Source organism: Nerophis ophidion, linkage group LG20 (genome assembly GCF_033978795.1).
Source record: "Nerophis ophidion isolate RoL-2023_Sa linkage group LG20, RoL_Noph_v1.0, whole genome shotgun sequence".
Classification (NCBI taxonomy): domain Eukaryota; kingdom Metazoa; phylum Chordata; class Actinopteri; order Syngnathiformes; family Syngnathidae; genus Nerophis; species Nerophis ophidion.
In genome coordinates, this window is record NC_084630.1 from 33,282,636 (window position 1) to 33,303,559 (window position 20,924).

Genomic DNA, 20,924 nt, shown 5'->3' on the forward strand with positions numbered 1-20,924 from the left:
AACCCAAAAAAACTCCCTTTTTCCTGACCAAAAAATAAAATAAAAAATAAAAATAAAAAATTCAATGGTCATATCAACGTCAGAGCCCAACATTGATTAAACGTTGTCAAAAAGCATGTTGCTTCAACGTTGTATTTGCGTTCTAGAATATTGGTTGGGAAATGACCAAAATTCAATGGTCAAATCAACGTCAGAACCCAACATTGATTAAACGTCGTCAAAAAGCATGTTGATCCACGTTGTTGGTTGGGAAATGACCAAATTTCAATGTTCGAATCAACATCACAAACTAACTTTGAATTAAGGTTGTCAAAAAGCATGTTGTTTCAACGTTGTATTTGTGTTGTGGAATATTGGTTGGGAAATGACCAAAATTCAATGGTCATATCAACGTCACAACCTGACATTGATTAAACGTCGTCAAAAAGCATGTTGTTCCATGTTGTTGGTTGGGAAATGACCAAGATTCAATGGTCAAATCAGCGTCAGAACCTAATATTGATTAAACGTTGTCAAAAAGCATGTTGTTTCAACGTTGTATTTGTGTTGTAGAATATTAGTTGAAAAATCACCAAAATTCAGCGTCAGAACCCAATATTGATTAAACGTGGTCAAAAAGCATGTTTTTCCACGTTGTTGGTCAGGAAATGACCAAAATTCAATGTTCGAATCAACATCACAAACTGGCTTTGAATTAAGGTTGTCAAAAAGCATGTTGTTTCAACGTTGTATTTGTGTTGTAGATTATTAGTTGGGAAATGACCAAAATTCAATTGTCATTTCAACATCAGAACCCAACATTAATTAAACATTGTCAAACAGCATGTTGTTTCAACATTGTTGTAGAATATTAGTTGGGAAATGACCAAAATTCAACGCTCATATCAACGTCACAACCTGACACTGATTAAACGTCGTCAAAAACCATGTTGTTTCACGTTGTTGGTTGAGAAATGACCAAATTCATTGGTCAAATCAACATCACAAAACTGACTTTGAATAAACGTTGTCAAAAAGCATGTTGTTTCAACGTTGTATTTGTCTTGTAGATTATTAGTTGGGAAATGACCAAAATTCAGCGGTAAAATCAACGTCAAAGCCCAAAATTGATTACACGTGTTCAAAAAGCATGTTGTTTCAACGTTGTATTTGTTTTGTAAAATATTAGTGTGACGATTGCGTTGCATTGTGATGCGGGTTCGTTCTCTCAGAGATGCAGTCGGGCTTCGGACTCAGCGTGAAGGTAAGAAACACTGATTTATTTCAAATTAAAACAGACTATGAAACAGAAAAACTTGCTCCAGGCACAAAAGGCAAAACAAAACTACTAGCATGGGAGCTAGAGGAGCAAAGGCTTAGCGCGGAAGCTAGCCAGTACAAACATGGGAATCAGAGTTGTCACTGTTGTGAAACACAAACTAGTGAACACAGAAGGCAGGCTTAAATCAAGGCAGTGATGAACAAAAACAGGTGAAAATAATACATTACTATGGTGACAGAACAAACAAGGAAGTGCAACCAGGAACTAAGGCAAACATTAGCAGAACAAAATACAAAAAAAGTCTCAAAACCTGAACATGATATGATCCGGGCAGCGGATCATAACAATTATTTGGGAAATGACCAAAATTCAACGGTCAAATCAACGTCAGAGCCCAACATTGATTAAACGGTGTCAAAAAGCATGATGTTCAGTGTTGTGGGTTGAGAAATGACCAAATTTCAATGGTCCAATCAACATCACAAACTGTCTTTGAATAAACGTTATCAAAAAGCATGTGGTTTCAACTTTGTATTTGTGTTGTAGATTAGTTGGGAAATGACCAAAATTCAGCGTCAGAACCCAACATGGGTTAAACGTTGTCAAAAAGCATGTGGTTGGTTGGGAAATGACCCATTTTCAATTGTCATATCAACGTCAGAACCCAACATTAATTAATGATTGTCAAAAAAGCTCGTTGTTCAAATGTTAGAATTGAGTTGCTCAACGTCAGGACCTAACTCAACACGTTCTCAACGTTGTTTCAATGTCTTGTGCCTGCTGGGAAGAATATGTTGTTAACAAAAAATGTTTGGATGCAAAAGCAAGTCGATCAAATGTAACACTAAAGGCCAAATATGCATATTCATGAGAATGCTAATTACCGATGTGACAAAAATGAAAAGGCTCATTAATTTAAAGGCGAAAACAATATTGTTTATTAGGTGGGGAAAAAAATGGCTACCAATTTACCACAAATAATTGCTATTGTTACATGAGATTAGTACAATCCAACAAACTCACAGTTAGCAAACAAAATCCATGGATGTGATTTAAATAAACTCCTTCATTTACTCCATGTTCTTTATACAGCTTGCACTAAAATATCAAAGTGATAGAAACGTCAATAAAAACGAGGCGGCGGTGCTTGGTACTAGTCATGTCAGAAAGAACTCTGCTGCGTTGGCTCACACTTGATTGACAGTGCAAAGGCGATCATTCCAATCCTGTTGCGCAACCAACTTGCAGACCGAGTCCGCTCGGCCCGCTGGCAAGTGAACTCGGGTGCGGTTCGGTTCACTTGAGTTTAAAGGCCAAAGCAGCAAAGGCACGGACGGAGCAGCGTTAAAGGTGACGGCAAAAAAAACAAAAATAAAATAAAAGCATGCAGAAATGACGAATATGTACGTAATAGCAATTTTTTTTTAAACGGTTTCTCTGCGACAACAGAGCTCTTTTAAAAATGTTTTGAAAGCTTTTGTTGAAATCTAAGCTGTTTTAAAAATAGCATAAAATAAAAATAAAATCTATAGCCCAATGATCGGCCTTTATTGTCATTGCACAAGTACAACAAAACTTTGTTTTCAGCACAAACCCGTTCAAGATTAGACAAACAAACAGAGAAACACTGCAGTCTTACACACAACCATGCATCCAAAAAAATATACGCCACACATACACCCCCCACCCCAACGCCCTCGACGCAAATCCTATAGGGGTGATAAAAGGATGGTCAGCATGTGAGAGCTGCGGCCAGCCACCATGACCACACACTCCCTTCCCTCTGTTGCTAGAAACCTGGAGATGTGCGTTGTAATATGTATATGTGCTTTACTATGGAGGTTCTTTTCCCACTCCAGACTGGGCCCCCTTTGGAGCCCAGTCTAGATTGTATTTTTTTACTCTTCCTTCCCCAGCGTTTTACCTTTTTCCCCAGTTTTTACGGGTTGCCTTATCAGTGTTCCTGTTCTGTAACCTGTACGCCTGGGGTCTCAAACACACGGCCCGCGGCCCGTTATTTTGCGGCCCGCACCTGAATATGAAAATTTTATGTTGGTGCGGTCCGCGAGTTTCATATGAACGGTGCTTTACAGTGTCATACTTGCATACCCTCGAATTTTCCGGGAGACTCCCAATCTTCAGTGCCCTTCCAGGGGTAATCATTCTCCCGAATTTCACTCAAATACCATTTTTAAAGGGGCACAGTGGAGGCACTGCCTTTAGCGTCCTCTACAACCTTTACAAACAACGTGCCAGCCCAGCCACATGTTGTATTTGGCTTCTGTAGACTTAGTAAGCGACTGCAAGACATAGTTGATCAACAGCCACACAGGTCACACTGAGGGTGGCCGTATAAACTTTAACACTCTTACAAAAATAGGGGGCGAGGGTGTATATTGTAGCCTGGAAGAGTTAGGGCTAAATGGGATTCTGAGTATTTGTTCTGTTGTGTTTATGTTGTGTTACAGTGCGGATGTTCTCCCAAAATGTGTTTGTCATTCTTGTTTGGTGTGGGTTCACAGTGTGGTGCAGGTTATAGAGGACGTTAAAGACAGTGCCATCACGACACGCCCTTAATATTGTTGTCCGGGTGAAAACCGGGAGAATGATAATATTTTTGTCCGGGGTGAAAACCGGGAGAATGATTGCCCTGGAGATTGTCAGGAGGGGCACTGATATTCGGGTGTTTCTCGGAAAGATCGCGAGAGTTGGCTAGCATATTGCTAGGGCGGGAAAGTCATTCAAAGAAGGTGAATTCATTAAAAAGTGCATGTTAGATTTTTTAAAGAAATCTTTTCTTGCGGCCCAGCCTCACCCAGTTTCTGCATTCAGAGGCCCCCAGGTAAATTGAGTTTGAGACCCCTGCTGTACGCTGTTTGTTTGTCTAATCTTGAACGGGTTTGTGCTGAAAAAAAAGTTCCGTTGTACGTGCGCAATGACAATAAAGACCTATCTATCAACGGTTTTAGTTACATATATATATATAAATAAATAAATATATATATATGTATATATATATATATATATGTTACGAATCAAGTCCTTACTTTATGTTCTTTACTCTGCAGTCTTTTGTCCCATGGAAACAATAGCAGTGGAAACGTGAAGCAGAAAGTATTATTACTTTTAAAAAATTTTTTACCAATGTACCAAACCACGAGTTTGAACACAGCCTTAGAGCATCAAGAGTCAGTTTCCTTGGAGATATTCTTGGGGCACTGACAGCGAGGACAAGGGCGGGATTGTGAACATCTGGTTTGGTTTGGACTCGTTATTGGACGGTCCTTCGCTCGTATCTGGAGAGATAAGAAGTGGTTCATAATTAAACAGATGCATATTTCTGGTAAGACATTTCAATTCAAACTTGCGTCACCTTCATCAGCTCCTTTATCCTGGACTACGACCTCGTCCGCTTCAACATCTGGGCCTAAATCCTCGATGAGGACCTGGTCAAAGGTTTGTGAGCTAGAGGACGTGAGGGTCTCCACCTGTGGAGGGACGACGGACGAAACGCTGGCTGGTTCAGGAGCAGGAGCCTGGGATTGAGGCAGGACTAGAAGAGCATCTGGAGCGAAATCTGGTTCAGGGGCTGGGTCAGGAGCTGAAGCTGGTTCAGTAGCTAGATACGGATCTGGTTTGTTAACTCGATCCGGAGCTGGAGTTGGTTCTGTGGCTGGATCTGGACCTGGTTCTGTAGCTCGATCTGGAGTTGAAGTTGGTTCGGTAGCTAGATATGGACCTGGTTCGGTAGCTCGATCTGGAGTTGAAGTTGGTTCGGTAGCTAGATCTGGACCTGGTTCGGGAGCTTGATAAGAAGCTGGAGCGCTGGACTGATCTTGGTTCAGAGCTGGAGGAACTACAATGAGAGCGTCTGGAGGCGACATGAAACCCGGAGTAAGGACAGCTTCTGCTTCCCGAGGGTCTGACGTTATCGCCGGCATTGCCTCTTCTGGTCCTGTGAGCACCACCATAGCAGGACCTCCCTGGGTAAAAGAGCTCTCTGGTATACCAGCGGTCTTCCTGGGCCTCCCCCTCCTTTTGCTGCCTTCAGCCCTCTGTCTTTTCCTCGGGCTCTCCAGCCTGAAAGGAGCCACCAAAAGGGGACCAGCTTCAATTATGCGGATCAAAAAAAGCTCTTTTGTGATGCCTTTGCAAAGCTAATAGTGCAAAGTCCTTGACCTGGATGTGCGGCGTCAATAGAGACGGCTAGACTGGACTAACCTTTGATAGAAGCTTTTGCCCCACATTCAACAGACGCAGTGCATTGATACGTATCCAAAGTGGAGACCACATCAAGCTCTCAATATTTTTATGTCCGATTTACTCAAAACTGCTGTTAAAATATCATACATCAATTTCCTCCCCCATTTTAAAGAGGCTATCATTTCAAACAACTTCAGCCTAAAATATTCATACTTAAACTATACTGTTTTATTGTTATTAGTATTGCAGATTGAAATCTTAATGTAAAAGGAATGAAGACAATTTTTGACCTGTAATCGTTTGACATAGCTAGAAAAAAGAACAATGAAAACCCCAGACTGCAAGATATCTCCGGGACTACTTGGACCAATTACCCCAAAACCCACTGGTAAGTTTCCTTCTCCTCTGCTTCGGCTTTCCTCTTCTTGAGAAGCGACCTGTCCCTCAGGCGGCGGCGGATCCCACCTTTGGAAAAGGAAGAGAACCCAAACAATCACTATTGCTGTGGGGGAACTACAGTCATTGGTCCTTTGGTCTACATTGGCCATGATCCAGGCGATGGTACAACACATTATTATAGCCTCATTCAAAAGGTCGGTTTTGTCAGGCTTGCCACTGACAGTTTGTGTTTTCGTTTTTCCTCTGTGTGTTTAGTATTTTCTGTCTTTAGTTCTTGTTAAGCGCTCTTATTTTGTCTGTTTCCTGTTTTCCCCTCAGATAAGGCTTATTGGCACCTGGCCACACCTGGTGTCAATCAACCCGATCCTATTTGTACCTGCTTTGTTCCTCCAGTCAAGGCTGGATTATTTTCATGTCGATGTCGCTCTTGTCGTTGCTACCTGCTACCTCTCGTGTCGTGTTTTGTCAATGCAGCGTTGTGGTAAGCTTTATTTGATTGCAGTTTTTTACTTACTGCCATTTGTTTCCTGCTTCCAAGTTTGTTTTCATTTTTCATGTACGACTTCTGTTTCCTGCTCGAGACCTGCTAGCTTCCACCCTAGGCCTTTTTGTTTTTTCTAGCTTCCATGCTAAGCTCCGTTTATTTTCTAGTTCCCATGCTAGCTCTTTTTGTTTGTTATCCGCCCACGTGCGCGCTTTTTGTTTGTACCCTTTGTTTGTTTTTGTCTTAGTGTTTTGAATTAAATTATGTTTTCCTACAAAATGCCTCCCTCCTTCTCTGCATCTTGGGGTTCGTCACAAACTAACTCTGACAGGTTTGACTAAAAAAACAATGAGGAAGCCTTTAGGAATAATAGTTTTTCGAGAAACCAGGGTGTGACGCACCACAACCTGGTTGGTGGTACCACAACCTGGTTGGTCGTACCACGACCTGGTTGGTCGTACCACAACCTGGTTGGTCGTACCACAACCAAAGACTGGGGTGTCAAACTTGATTTCATTTAAGGCCGCATGGCAGTTATGTTTGACCTAAAAAATAATGATATTATTACACTATTTCCTATTTTATTTTCTTTTACCTACAACGTAAAAAAAACTATATATATATATATACATATCAATTTAAAAGTAAAAAACTGGCAGCTAAATTGCCAGAGTTTTACTGTAAAATATAAAGGTTTTTTTTATACTGTAAATAGAAAACAGTTTTTTACGGTAAAATTATGGTGACTGAGCTGCCTGTTATTTACCATAAAAACAACAAACTGTAGATTTTCCAGTCTATTACAAAACAGTACTAAACAGTTTTTTCAAGTAAAATTCATGCAACTGAGCTTTTTACTGTAAAATTTACGGTGGTTTTTCAGCATATTACTGTTAATGCAAAAATAGTACCACATTTTCTTGCAGTATAAAAGTTGCTCAGTTGCCAGAATTTTGACGTAAAATGTACACTTTTTTTTTTACTGTAAACAGAAAACTGCTTTTTTACAGTAAAATCTTGGCAACTGAGCTGCCAGTTATTTACTGTAAAAAAAAAACTAATTATAGATTTGACGGTATATTACTATAAATGGCAAAGTGTTACAACACTTTTTTACAGTAAAAAACTTGCAGCTCAGTTGCCAGAATTTTACTGTAAAATGTATGGTGTTTTTTACAGCATATTACTATAAATGTTAAAACAGTGCCACAGTTTTTTGAGGGAAAAAAGTGACAGCTCAGTTGCTAGAATTGTACTGTGAAATGTATTATTTTTTCTTTTTATTACTGTAAATAGAAAACTGTTTTTTTACAGTAAAATTCTGGCAAATGAGCTGCCAGTTTTTTTACCCTAAAAACAACAAACTGTAGATTTTACAGTCTATTACTGTAAATGGCAAAACAGTACTAAACCTTTTTTTTACAAAAATTCTGGCAACTGAGCTTTTTACTGTAAAATGTATGGTGTTGTTTTTTTACTGCATATTACTGTAAATGCAAAAACAGTACCACAGTTTTTGCAGTAAAAAAGTGACTGGTCCTTTGCCGGAATTTTACCGTAAAATTTACTCTTTTTTTTTTTTTACTGTAAACGGCAAACTGCTTCTTTACAATAAAATCATACAAGTTACACATTTTACGGTCCATCATTGTAAATGGCAATGGGGTACCACAGTTTTACAGTAAAAAACTGTCAGCTCAGTTGTAAAATGTATGGTGTTTTTTACAGCATATTACTGTAAATGTAAAAGCTGTGCCAGTTTTTTTTTTGCGGTTTGACTGATTGATTGATTGATACTTTTATTAGTAGATTGCACAGTTCAGTACATATTATGTACAATTGACCACTAAATGGTAACACCCCAATAAGTTTTTCAACTTGTTTAAGTCGGGGTCCACGTTAATCAATTCATGGTAAAAAAGTGATAGCTCAGTAAGTTGCAAGAATTTTACTGTGAAATGTATTAATAATACATTTTTTTACAGCATATTAATTTGAATGGAAAAACAGTACCGCAGTTTTTTTATAGTAAAAAAGTGTCCAATCAGTTTAAAGAATTTTACTTGAAAATTAACTTTAAAAATTATTATTTTTTAAATTACAGTAAAAGTATGGCAACTGAGCTGCCATTTTTTCTTTACTATAAAAAACATTTAACTGAATATTTTCCAGTTTATTACTGTAAATGGCAAAACGGTACCACGTTTTTTTTACAGTAATAAAATGTCAGCTCAGTTGCCAAAATTTTACTGTCAAAAAACAGACATGCTGTTTTTTCCATTTACAGTAAAATACTGTAAAGCCACAATTTTACTGTAAAATATATTGCCATTTATATAGTGTACAATTTGATGGATAACTTGCTTTGAAACTAATACATTTAAAGTACTTTATCGACAAATATTATTTTCCTGGCTTTCGAGGGCCAGATAAAATAACAGATGTGGCCCTCCAAGGTCTTGAGTTTGAACCCTGTGACCTAAAACATGACAACGAATGCCACTTTGATCCATTTGAAAAGACCTCATACCTTGTTCTTCCTCATCCTGGCCTTTGTAATCCGTCCCCGGCTGCGACGTCTGGTCCATGCTGAAGTCCTGCTATGAATGAACTGCTGGTAAAGGCGGGAGAAGTCCGCTGTTGTCTGCTCCCACCCAAAAATGTCAAATTATCTGGTTAACCATTACCGCCGCAGGGCTGGTCTTATCATGGCCACAAAGCTGCAGGAGTTGGCAGGGCTCAGACTGAGAGAGAGAAGCACAATGTTACAAGGCAGGAAATAACAACAAAAAATAGGGGCGGTTGAACTGGCGACATTTGACCCGCCTTTGCAGAAGGCTTCCAATATGATCCAATGTTAAAAGGATGCATGTCGATCATACATTTGTGCTGCAAGAGCATTAAGACGTGGGCTTGCAGACATTATACTTATCTCTGACCCAGGGAGGGCAGCTTGTTAGGGGCGTGTTCGCAGATCTTCCCACAGCACGCTCGACCAACGTGTGTGTGTGTGTGTGTGTGTGTGTGTGTGTTCTGGTGATGCTTACTTAATGGGAACATCGCTCTTTTTACACACCTTTAGGGGACTTCTGACGGTATGGGGACACAAAAACAGGCCCCCTAAAGGGAACATATTTTAAATGATTCTGAGGATCATGTCATATTTAATTTGAACTTTTTTTTCTTAAATGGTCCTCAGTAGTTACGTAAAAATATGTCTGAATTATGCAAAATTATTGAAATTTGGTCCCCATGAACCATATGAACTCTTTTTCCCCAGGGTCCCCAGTAAGTATGATCACCACATTATTTCATCAATCCAGAGATTTAAAGACATATATGAACTAACTGGGCAGTGGCCATTTTACCTCTTTTTTTTTGTTATGCCTCCAAAGCTTGTAGAAAGGGTGGTCCCCACAAGTCATGATCATACACTTGGTCCCCATTCCAAAGGATAACCTGTTTGTGTGTGTGTGTGTGTGTGTGTGTGTTCTGGTGATGCTTACTTAATGAGGACATCGCTCTTTTTACACACCTTTAGGGGACTTCTGATGTTATGAGGACACAAAAACAGGTACCCTAAAGGGAAACTTTTTTAAATGATTCTGAGGATCATGTCATATTTAATTTGAACTTTTTTTTCTTAAATGGTCCTCAGTAGTTAAGTGAAAATGTGTGTGAATTATGCAAAATGATTTCAATTTGGTCCCCATGAACCATATGAACTCTTTTTCCCCAGGGTCCCCAGTAAGTATGATCAGCACATTACTTCATCAATCCAGAGATTTAAAGACATATATGAGCTAACTGGGCAGTGGTCATTTTACACCATTTTTTTGTTATGCCTCCACAGCCTGTAGAAAGGGTGGTCCCCACAAGTCATGATCAAAAACTTGGTCCCCATTCCAAAGGATAACCTGTGTGTGTGTGAGTGTGTGTGTGTGTGTGTGTGTTCTGGTGATGCTTACTTAATGAGGACATTGCTCTTTTTACACACCTTTAGGGGACTTCTGATGTTATGAGGACACAAAAACAGGCCCCCTAAAGGGAAACTTTTTTAAATGATTCTGAGGATCATGTCATATTTAATTTGAACTTTTTTTTCTTAACTGGTCCTCAGTAGTTACGTAAAAATATGTCTGAATTATGCAAAATTATTGAAATTTGGTCCCCATGAACCATATGAACTCTTTTTCCCCAGGGTCCCCAGTAAGTACGATCAGCACATTACTTCATCAATCCAGAGATTTAAAGACATATATGAGCTAACTGGGCAGTGGCCATTTTACCTCATTTTTTTTGTTATGCCTCCACAGCTTGTAGAAAGGGTGGTCCCCACAAGTCATGATCATACACTTGGTCCCCATTCCAAAGGATAACCTGTGTGTGTGCGTGTGTGTGTGTTTGTTCTGGTGATGCTTACTTAATGAGGACATCGCTCTTTTTACACACCTTTAGGGGACTTCTGATGTTATGAGGACACAAAAACAGGCCCCCTAAAGGGAACATATTTTAAATGATTCTGAGGACCATGTCATATTTAATTTGAACTTTTTTTTCTTAAATGGTCCTCAGTAGTTACGTGAAAATGTGTGTGAATTATGCAAAATGATTTCAATTTGGTCCCCATGAACCATATGAACTCTTTTTCCCCAGGGTCCCCAGTAAGTACGATCAGCACATTACTTCATCAATCCAGAGATTTAAAGACATGTATGAGCTAACTGGGCAGTGGCCATTTTACCTCATTTTTTTTGTTATGCCTCCAAAGCTTGTAGAAAGGGTGGTCCCCACAAGTCATGATCATACACTTGGTCCCCATTCCAAAGGATAACCTGTGTGTGTGTGTGTGTGTTCTGGTGATGCTTACTTAATGGGAACATCGCTCTTTTTACACACCTTTAGTGGACTTCTGACGGTATGGGGACACAAAAACAGGCCCCCTAAAGGGAACATATTTTAAATGATTCTGAGGATCATGTCATATTTAATTTGAACTTTTTTTTCTTAAATGGTCCTCAGTAGTTACGTAAAAATGTGTCTGAATTATGCAAAATTATTGAAATTTGGTCCCCATGAACCATATGAACTCTTTTTCCCCAGGGTCCCCAGTAAGTATGATCACCACATTATTTCATCAATCCAGAGATTTAAAGACATGTATGAGCTAACTGGGCAGTGGACATTTTACCTCATTTTTTTGTATGCCTCCACAGCTTGTAGAAAGGTTGGTCCCGACAAGTCATGATCAAACACTTGGTCCCCATTCCAAAGGATAACCTGTGTGTGTGTGTGTGTGTTCTGGCGATGCTTACTTAATGAGGACATCGCTCTTTTTACACACCTTTAGTGGACTTCTGACGGTATGGGGACACAAAAACAGGTACCCTAAAGGAAACATTTTTTAAATGATTCTGAGGATCATGTCATATTTAATTGAACTTTTTTTTCTTAAATGGTCCTCAGTAGTTATGTGAAAATGTGTGTGAATTATGCAAAATTATTTCAATTTGGTTCCCGTGAACCATATTAACTCTTTTTCCCCAGGGTCCCCAGTAAGTACGATCAGCACATTACTTCATCAATCCAGAGATTTAAAGACATATATGAGCTAACTGGGCAGTGGCCATTTTACCTCATTTTTTTTGTTATGCCTCCACAGCTTGTAGAAAGGGTGGTCCCCACAAGTCATGATCATACACTTGGTCCCCATTCCAAAGGATAACCTGTGTGTGTGTGTGTGTGTGTGTGTGTGTGTGTGTGTGTGTGTGTGTGTGTGTGTGTGTTCTGGTGATGCTTACTTAATGAGGACATCGCTCTTTTTACACACCTTTAGGGGACTTCTGATGTTATGAGGACACAAAAACAGGTACCCTAAAGGGAAACTTTTTTAAATGATTCTGAGGATCATGTCATATTTAATTTGAACTTTTTTTTCTTAAATGGTCCTCAGTAGTTACGTGAAAATGTGTGTGAATTATGCAAAATTATTTCAATTTGGTCCCCATGAACCATATGAACTCTTTTTCCCCAGGGTCCCCAGTAAGTATGATCAGCACATTACTTCATCAATCCAGAGATTTAAAGACATATATGAGCTAACTGGGCAGTGGCCATTTTACCTCATTTTTTTTGTTATGCCTCCAAAGCTTGTAGAAAGGGTGGTCCCCACAAGTCATGATCATACACTTGGTCCCCATTCCAAAGGATAACCTGTGTGTGTGTGTGTGTGTGTGTGTGTTCTGGTGATGCTTACTTAATGAGGACATCGCTCTTTTTACACACCTTTAGGGGACTTCTGATGTTATGAGGACACAAAAACAGGCCCCCTAAAGGGAAACTTTTTTAAATGATTCTGAGGATCATGTCATATTTAATTGAACTTTTTTTTTCTTAAATGGTCCTCAGTAGTTATGTGAAAATGTGTGTGAATTATGCAAAATGATTTCAATTTGGTCCCCATGAACCATATGAACTCTTTTTTCCCCAGGGTCCCCAGTAAGTATGATCAGCACATTACTTCATCAATCCAGAGATTTAAAGACATATATGAGCTAACTGGGCAGTGGCCATTTTACACCATTTTTTTGTTATGCCTCCACAGCTTGTAGAAAGGTTGGTCCCCACAAGTCATGATCAAACACTTGGTCCCCATTCCAAAGGATAACGTGTGTGTGTGTGTGTTCTGGCGATGCTTACTTAATGAGGACATCGCTCTTTTTACACACCTTTAGTGGACTTCTGACGGTATGGGGACACAAAAACAGGTACCCTAGAGGGAACATTTTTTAAATGATTCTGAGGATCATGTCATATTTAATTGAACGTTTTTTTCTTAAATGGTCCTCAGTAGTTACGTGAAAATGTGTGTGAATTATGCAAAATTATTTCAATTTGGTTCCCGTGAACCATATTAACTCTTTTTCCCCAGGGTCCCCAGTAAGTATGATCAGCACATTACTTCATCAATCCAGAGATTTAAAAACGTGTATGAGCTAACTGGGCAGTGGCCGTTTTACATCTTTTATTTTTATGCCTCCACAGCCTGTAGAAAGGGTGGTCCCCACAAGTCATGATCAAAAATTTGGTCCCCATTCTAAATGATAACCAGTACTCTCTATACCAGTGCTTTCAACCTCTTCTGAGCCGAAGCACATTTTTTCATTGAAAAAAACACCAGCTGAAAGAATAAAAACATTTAACTCATTAGCCGATATTGACAGTAAAAAGTCGTTCTCGCAATTGTTGGATATTAATTCAAAGCATAACCAGCCACGCATCACTGTAGCTCATCCCAAAGTAGGTGTACTGTCACCACCTGTCACATCGCACCGTGACTTATTTGGACTTTGTTGCTGTTTTCCTGTGTGTAGTGTTTTAGTTCTTGTCTGGCGCTCCTATTTCGTTGTTGATTGCCATGTACGGATGTACTTTGTGGACACTGTCTGCTCCACGCACTGTAGGTCTTTGCTGTCGTCCAGCATTTTCTTTTTGTTTACTTTGCAGCCACTTATGTTTTAGCTTTGTTTTGGGTAGCCACTCCTAAGCTTCTAAGCCTTTTGTTTATTTTTGGTTTAAACATTAGATACCTCTTTTTACCTTCCATCCATCCATCCATCCATCCATCATCTTCCGCTTATCCGAGGTCGGGTCGCGGGGGCAGCAGCCTAAGCAGGGAAGCCCAGACTTCCCTATTTCCAGCCACTTCGTTTAGCTCTTCCCGGGGGATCCCGAGGCGTTCCCAGGCCAGCCGGGAGACATAGTCTTCCCAACGTGTCCTGGGTCTTCCCCGTGGCCTTTTTACCTGTCGCCTGCATATTGTGATCACGAAAAATCATGTTCCTGATGTCTACAAAGCAATTAGCTACCTGCTGCCATCTGTTGATGTGGAAGAGTATTACACAGTTACTCTGCCAAGATCTTGACAGCACAGACAAAACTTACCGGTTTGCAAAGAATATTTTTAATCCAATTAGGTGAAATCACATAATTTCCCACAGCACCCCAGACAATATCTCACTGTACACTGGTGTGCCGTGGCACAATGGTTCAAAAACACTGCTCTAAACCAGCAAACTTTTTTACTCCAAGGGCCAAAGTGAAAATGTGCCAATGGTCCGCGGGGCCAAACACTGCATTCTTTAAATGTACAACAGCATGCAAGTTGACAGCTAGGGATTAGTGCACTAGTTGCCAGCTAGTGATTAGCGTGCTAGTTGCCAGCTAGTTATTAGAGTGCTAGTTGCCTAATAGCTGTTAGCGGCACAACATTAACATATATAATATATTTGAATATCGTCAGTGTTGCAAGGTATCTTTAGAACCATTTTAATGAAAAACACAATCACACTTTCATGAACAAATATATTGTCAGATAGTGATTAGCACGTGAGCTGTCAACTAGTGATTAGCACTCTAGTTTCCAGCTAAGGATTAGCACGTTAGTCGCCAGATGGCGATTAGAGCACTTGTTGCCAGTTAGCGCTTAGTGCACTAGTTGTCAACTAGCATTTAGGACTCTAGTTGCCAGCTGGCGATTAGAGTCCTAGTTGGCTGCTAGCTATTAGCTTCACAACCCTATTATGATTTAGGTTTTGTTAATATTGCTTACCAAAAGGTACCTTTGAAACCATTTTAATGAAACATACAATCACAGGTTCATGAACAAGTAATTATATCATCATATTTATGTTAGCGTCCAAGATAGCTAGCGATTAGTACTCTTGTAAGATAGGGGTTAGCCTGTCAGCTAGTGATTAGCACTCTAGTTTCCAGCTAAGGATTAGCATGCTAGTCGCCAGCTGGCGATTAGAGCACTTGTTGCCAGTTAGCACTTAGAGCGCTACTTGTCAACTAGCAGTTAGCACTATAGTTGCCAGCTGGCGATTAGAGTGCTTGTTGCCTGCTAGTTATTAGTGGCACAACACCATTATTATTTAGATATTGCTAATATTGCACACCACAGAGTACCTTTGAAAGCATTTGAATGAAAAATACAATCACACTTTAATGAAAAAATAATTATATCATCCTATTTATGTTAGCGTCCAAGATAGCTAGCGATGAGCACTCTTGTCAGATAGGGGTTAGCATGTTAGGTGTCAGCTAGTGATTAGCACTCTAGTTTCCAGCTAAGGATTAGCATGCTAGTCGCCAGCAGGCGATTAGAGCACTTGTTGCCAGTTAGCACTTAGAGCGCTAGTTGTCAAATAGCAATTAGCACTCTAGTTGCCAGCTGGCGATTAGAGTGCTAGTTGCCTGCTAGCTATTAGCGGCACAACACTATTATTATTTAGATATTGCTAATATTGCTCACCAAAAGGTACCTTTTAATGAAAAATACAATCATAATTTCATACAAGATAAATATCTCTCCTTCATTTTGAGGGTCTTTGGCCAGGACAACATTGAAAACCCCATTTTTTTACCTGAAAATTTTCGGTTTGTTCAATGGTTCTTCAATTTAAAGATGACGCTACTTTTCCCATTCAAAGCATGCAGCAAATATGTGCACTTTTTGGGGGTTTTCTGCAAAGAAGGGTGTTTGGCTACTGAAATGCTAAATGTGTGTCGCTACGTTAACAGGGTTAAAGTCCCAGGACTAGGATTAGTATTTGAAATGAATTAATTTTGTTTAAAAACATTGACTTGTTTTAAGTGGGATTTTATTTGTTTTCAGTCTTAATTTTTGTTGACTAAAATGTTTTTGTTTTAGTTAATGTCATTTATTTGTTTTGTTTTATTTATTTGTTATTGGTTTCCAGACATATTCAAAGATCCATCTATCCATTTTTCTACCGCTTGTCCCTTTCGGGGTCGCGGGGGGTGCAGGAGCCTATCTCAGCTGCATTCGGTAAGTACACCCTGGACAAGTCAATATGCAATATCCTTTATACTTAATAGTTTAATCAACAAAATCTACCGTAAATTTAGTCGACTAAAATGTTGAGGAATAGACTAGACAAGACTTAATCAATTTAGATGACTAAAATATGACTAAAACTGAAAGATTTTTGTCAAAAGACTGACTAAAAATAAATTAACTGTTGACGATGATGACAACATTTTGTCAACAGAATGAATTGACTCTTCATAAAAATAACATGATAGTAAGTTTATACCCCTGGTAATGTTAAATAAAAAAGTTATGTAGACATATCGTTTTTTTGTTCAAGTTAATCACATTTGAATAATAATTAGGATTTAAAAGATGTACTTGTTTATGTTTAAACTGGTAAAAAAAAAAATATATTGCTGTTTTATATTTGACATAGGTTTTGGGCATTTTGAAGGGTTTTCTGCACATAACCTTGTTTTTTCTGCCAAGAAATATTGTATTTTAATAAGTTTGGTTAAATTGTATCAGAATGACAAACAGTGCCACCTCCTGGTTCACTTGACCAAGTACTAAAACACTTTTTTCAGTATACAGTATTTAAGTCCTAAGAACTACTGTTTAGTAGACAAAGTTTGAGTCCTGGTATGTGAGGAAGTTAAAAGCAGTTTATGTACAATTCTCTTTTTTGGGGCGCTATAGCTCGGTTGGTAGAACGGCCGTCCCAGCAACTTGAGGGTTGCAAGTTCGATACCCGCTTCAGCCATCCTAGTCACTGCCGTTGTGTCCTTGGGCAAGACACTTTACCCACCTGCTCCCAGTGCCACCCACACTGGTCTAAATGTAAAAAAAAATTAGATATTGGGTTTCACTATGTAAAGCGCTTTGAGTCACTAGAGAAAAAGCGCTATATAAATATAATTCACTTCACTTCACTTTTTGCTGCAAACCTAAAAAGCTTGCAGTTTTCTAGCAATGTTTCCTATACACAAAGCTTATGTAGTTCGTCTTTTATTCATCAAAATGTACATGATTTATATAAAAAAAAAGATGCATTAGCAATTTGGTGCAAAAAACACTTTCAAGGAGCTTTATTTGTGTCTTTATTAAAAAAGCTTAATTTTTTAACTGTGAATTTATGCCACAGATTTTTTTGCGTTTGAATTTTGTGAACAGACTATTTTTTTTTACATCAATTATGCTGACAATTTCATTTAAACAAAATGTGTTTTAAAAAAATATTTTTTTTTTTTAGAATACAGTGTTTTAAAATCCAGTGCAGAATTTTTATTAACTCTCACGTAAATTAAGACCAAAGCAATCGATCCTGCCAATGAGGTGCTTCAGTCTTAATTGACCTTAAGTGAAGTTGAGTTTTAACGAATATTTCAGCACTGAATTTTTAAACGCACATTTTGCTCACAAATTGTTATTTAATGAAAATGTCAGCATAATTTGGCGTAAGAAAATTTAAATGCAGAAAATTGAGTAACAAAAAAATTCTGATCAACCTCCATACACTTTGTGTTAAACATGACAGGTCATGATAATAGGGCTGTGAATATTTGGGAACCACACAATTCGAATCTTGGAGGTAACGATTCTCGAGTCAAAACGAAATCTTGATTCCAAATCCATCTGCTTTAAAAAAATTGGGTGCAAATTCTATGATTAACTACATTCCTCCGTAAAATAGAAAACCAGCTGTGATAAATGTATATATTACTTAGAGGAAACCTGGTTTTGTTTAAAAAAAAAAAAAACACCACACCCAAACATATAATAAAGTCTAATACAAATACTTTTATTTTCTTAAGTAAATATGTACAGCAGATATGATGATCATCATTTTTTGACAGCCCTACATGGTAAAATAGCAAGTCACTGTGTTGGGATTATTCCTATCCTGGTTATACATAACACTGCAAACCTGAAAACACCCCCTAGGACTATATATATATATATATATTTCTCAGACAACACAAAGCTTAAAGGCAAGATTTATGCAATATGAAGTTTATTGATCAAAATGCACACTACAAAAAAAAAAAAAAGAAATGCATTAGTTTGCAATAACTGCTGCACAATAGCAAGTGTAATCAGTTGTTCTTTTAAATATGTACAGATAACATTAGCTTGGCAGTGGCCTATATAATGCACTCATTACTGCAATAAACATGGATACATTTTGCTGAAAGGCAACATGATTTATACAAAACATAGTTTCTGGATGAAAATGTGTACTGTAACCCAAAAAATAATAATTTAACTTTAAAATAATTGGTGCATAACAACATGCACATTTACTTCATGCATTTAAAATATCACATAGACCATTTGATTCTCAAACTGTGGCTCCATCTAGTGGTAGGCCAAATAATCACTTCATTAAATATTCAAACTGTTACTGTTCAAACTGTGAGGGATGTAACAGCAGTATTTTTTTTTTATTTTTTTTTTAAATATACCGGTACTTGTTAAATAAAATCTTTGCCTTGTTTTAATGACTACATAGGCCTACTATGCCACCGTATTTCAATGTTGTCATTATGGTGGTACTTGGAAAGCAAACTGTTTTCTGAGGTGGTACTTGGTAAAAAAAATTTAAAAAATAACACTAACCACCAAAAAATATCTGTTTTTCAGCAGATGTCTGTATACACAGTGAAGACAATTTAAAACAAACGGGGGAAGTCTAGAGCTAGAGTTATAGAGACGTTTCTTAAGCGCAAAAATTATGACTGAAGTGGTGAAGCCGTATTTTCATTTGCACTTTAATTTTCCATCCATCCATTTTCTACCGCTTGTCCCTTTTGGGATAGCGGGGGGTTGCCGGAGCCAATCCCAGCTGCACTCGGGCGGAAGGCGGCGTACACCCTGGACAAGTCGCCACCTTATTGCAGGGCCAACACAGACAGACAGACAGACAGCATTCACACCATCCATCTATTTTCTACCGCTTAATTCCTTCGGGGTCGCTGGAGCGTATCTCAGCTGCATTTGGGCGGAAGGCAGGTACACCCCGGACAAGTGGCCACCTCATCGCAGTGCCAACACAGATAGACAGACAACATTCACACTCACATTCACACACTAGGGCCCATTTAGTGTTGCCAATTAACTTATCCCCAGGTGTAATTTTACTAACCGTTATAAGTATAACCCCCATTATTAAATTATTTATTTTAGCACAACATAATTGAATGTAAACATATTTGTTGTTGCTTATTTATGATTCCCTATTTATGCAGTATATTTGGTTAGTACTTATTTTTTTAATCCGCTTGACCTAATCCTGGTTTATGTGTTAAATATATTTCCATCCATCCATTTTCTACCGCTTGTCCCTTCTGGGGTTTCGGGGGGTCGCTGGAGCCTATCTCAGCTGCATTTGGGCGGAAGGCAGGGTACACCCCAGACAAGTCGCCACCTCATCGCAGGGCCAACACAGATAGACAGACAACATTCACACACTTGGGCCAATTTAGTGTTGCCAATAAACCTATCCCCAGGTGCATGTCTTTGGAAGTGGGAGGAAGCCAGAGTACCCGGAGGGAACCCACGCAGTCACGGGGAGAACATGCAAACTCCACACAGAAAGATCCCGAGCCCGGGATTGAACCCAAGACTGCTCAGGACCTTCGTATTGTGAGGCAGATGCACTAACCTCTCTTCCACCGTGCTGCCCATTAAATATATATGTATATACAGTGGGGCAAAAAAGTATTTAGTCAGCCAGCGATTGTGCAAGCTCTCCCACTTAAAATGATGACAGAGGTCTGTAATTTTCATCATAGGTACACTTCAACTGTGAGAGACAGAATGTGACAAAAAAATCCAGGAATTCACATTGTAGGAATTTTAAATAATTTATTTGTAAATTATGGTGGAAAATAAGTATTTGGTCAACCATTCAAAGCTCTCACTGATGGAAGGAGGTTTTGGCTCCAAATCTCACGATACATGGCCCCATTCATTCTTTCCTTAACACGGATCAATCGTCCTGTCCCCTTAGCAGAAAAACAGCCCCAAAGCATGATGTTTCCACCCCCATGCTTCACAGTAGTTATGGTGTTCTTGGGATGCAACTCAGTATTCTTCTTCCTCCAAACAACAAGTTGAGTGTATACCAAAATGCATACATGGATGATACGGTAGAGGATTGGGAGAATGTCATGTGGTCAGATGAAACCAAAATAGAACTTTTTGGTATAAACTCAACTCGTGGTGTTTGGAGGAAGAAGAATACCGAGTTGCATCCCAAGAACACCACACCTACTGTGAAGCATGGGGGTGGAAACATCATGCTTTGGGGCTGTTTTTCTGCTAAGGGGACAGGACGATTAATCCGTGTTAAGGAAAGAATGAATGGGGCCATGTATCGTGAGATTTTGAGACAAAACCTCCTTCCATCAGTGAGAGCTTGGAATGGTTGACCAAATACTTTTTTTCCACTATAATTTACAAATAAATTCTTTAAAATTCCTACAATGTGAATTCCTGGATTTTTTTGACATTCTGTCTTTCACAGTTGAAGTGTACCTATGATGAAAATTACAGACCTCTGTCATCATTTTAAGTGGGAGAACTTGCACAATCGACGGCTGACTAAATACTTTTTCGCCCCACTGTATATACCGTATTTCTTTGAATTGCAGCAGGGCATATAATATGCGCCTGCCTTGAATTACTGCCGGGTCAAACTCGCTTCACAAAATAATTAGCGCATGCTTAGTATTACT

The 20,924-nt window shown here is 38.9% G+C and overlaps 1 protein-coding gene across 2 annotated transcripts; it reads right to left on the minus strand.

Annotated features, from left to right (window-relative positions):
* Nucleotides 1-1,238: 1,238 nt before the first annotated feature.
* hemgn (hemogen) lies at nucleotides 1,239-9,495 on the minus strand. 2 transcript variants are annotated; one of them, XM_061881030.1, is made up of 4 exons: nucleotides 8,878-9,495; nucleotides 5,839-5,929; nucleotides 4,635-5,341; nucleotides 1,239-4,557 (listed from the first exon to the last, which is right to left on the minus strand). In XM_061881030.1, the coding sequence occupies exons 1-4, from the start codon at nucleotides 8,933-8,935 to the stop codon at nucleotides 4,451-4,453; spliced, it is 963 nt and encodes a 320-aa protein (XP_061737014.1). In that variant the 5' UTR covers nucleotides 8,936-9,495; the 3' UTR covers nucleotides 1,239-4,450. The 2 variants fall into 2 exon arrangements, with proteins under 2 accessions (XP_061737014.1, XP_061737015.1); XM_061881031.1 differs by having other exon boundaries at nucleotides 5,851-5,929; nucleotides 8,878-9,485.
* Between the last annotated feature and the right edge of the window lie 11,429 nt (nucleotides 9,496-20,924).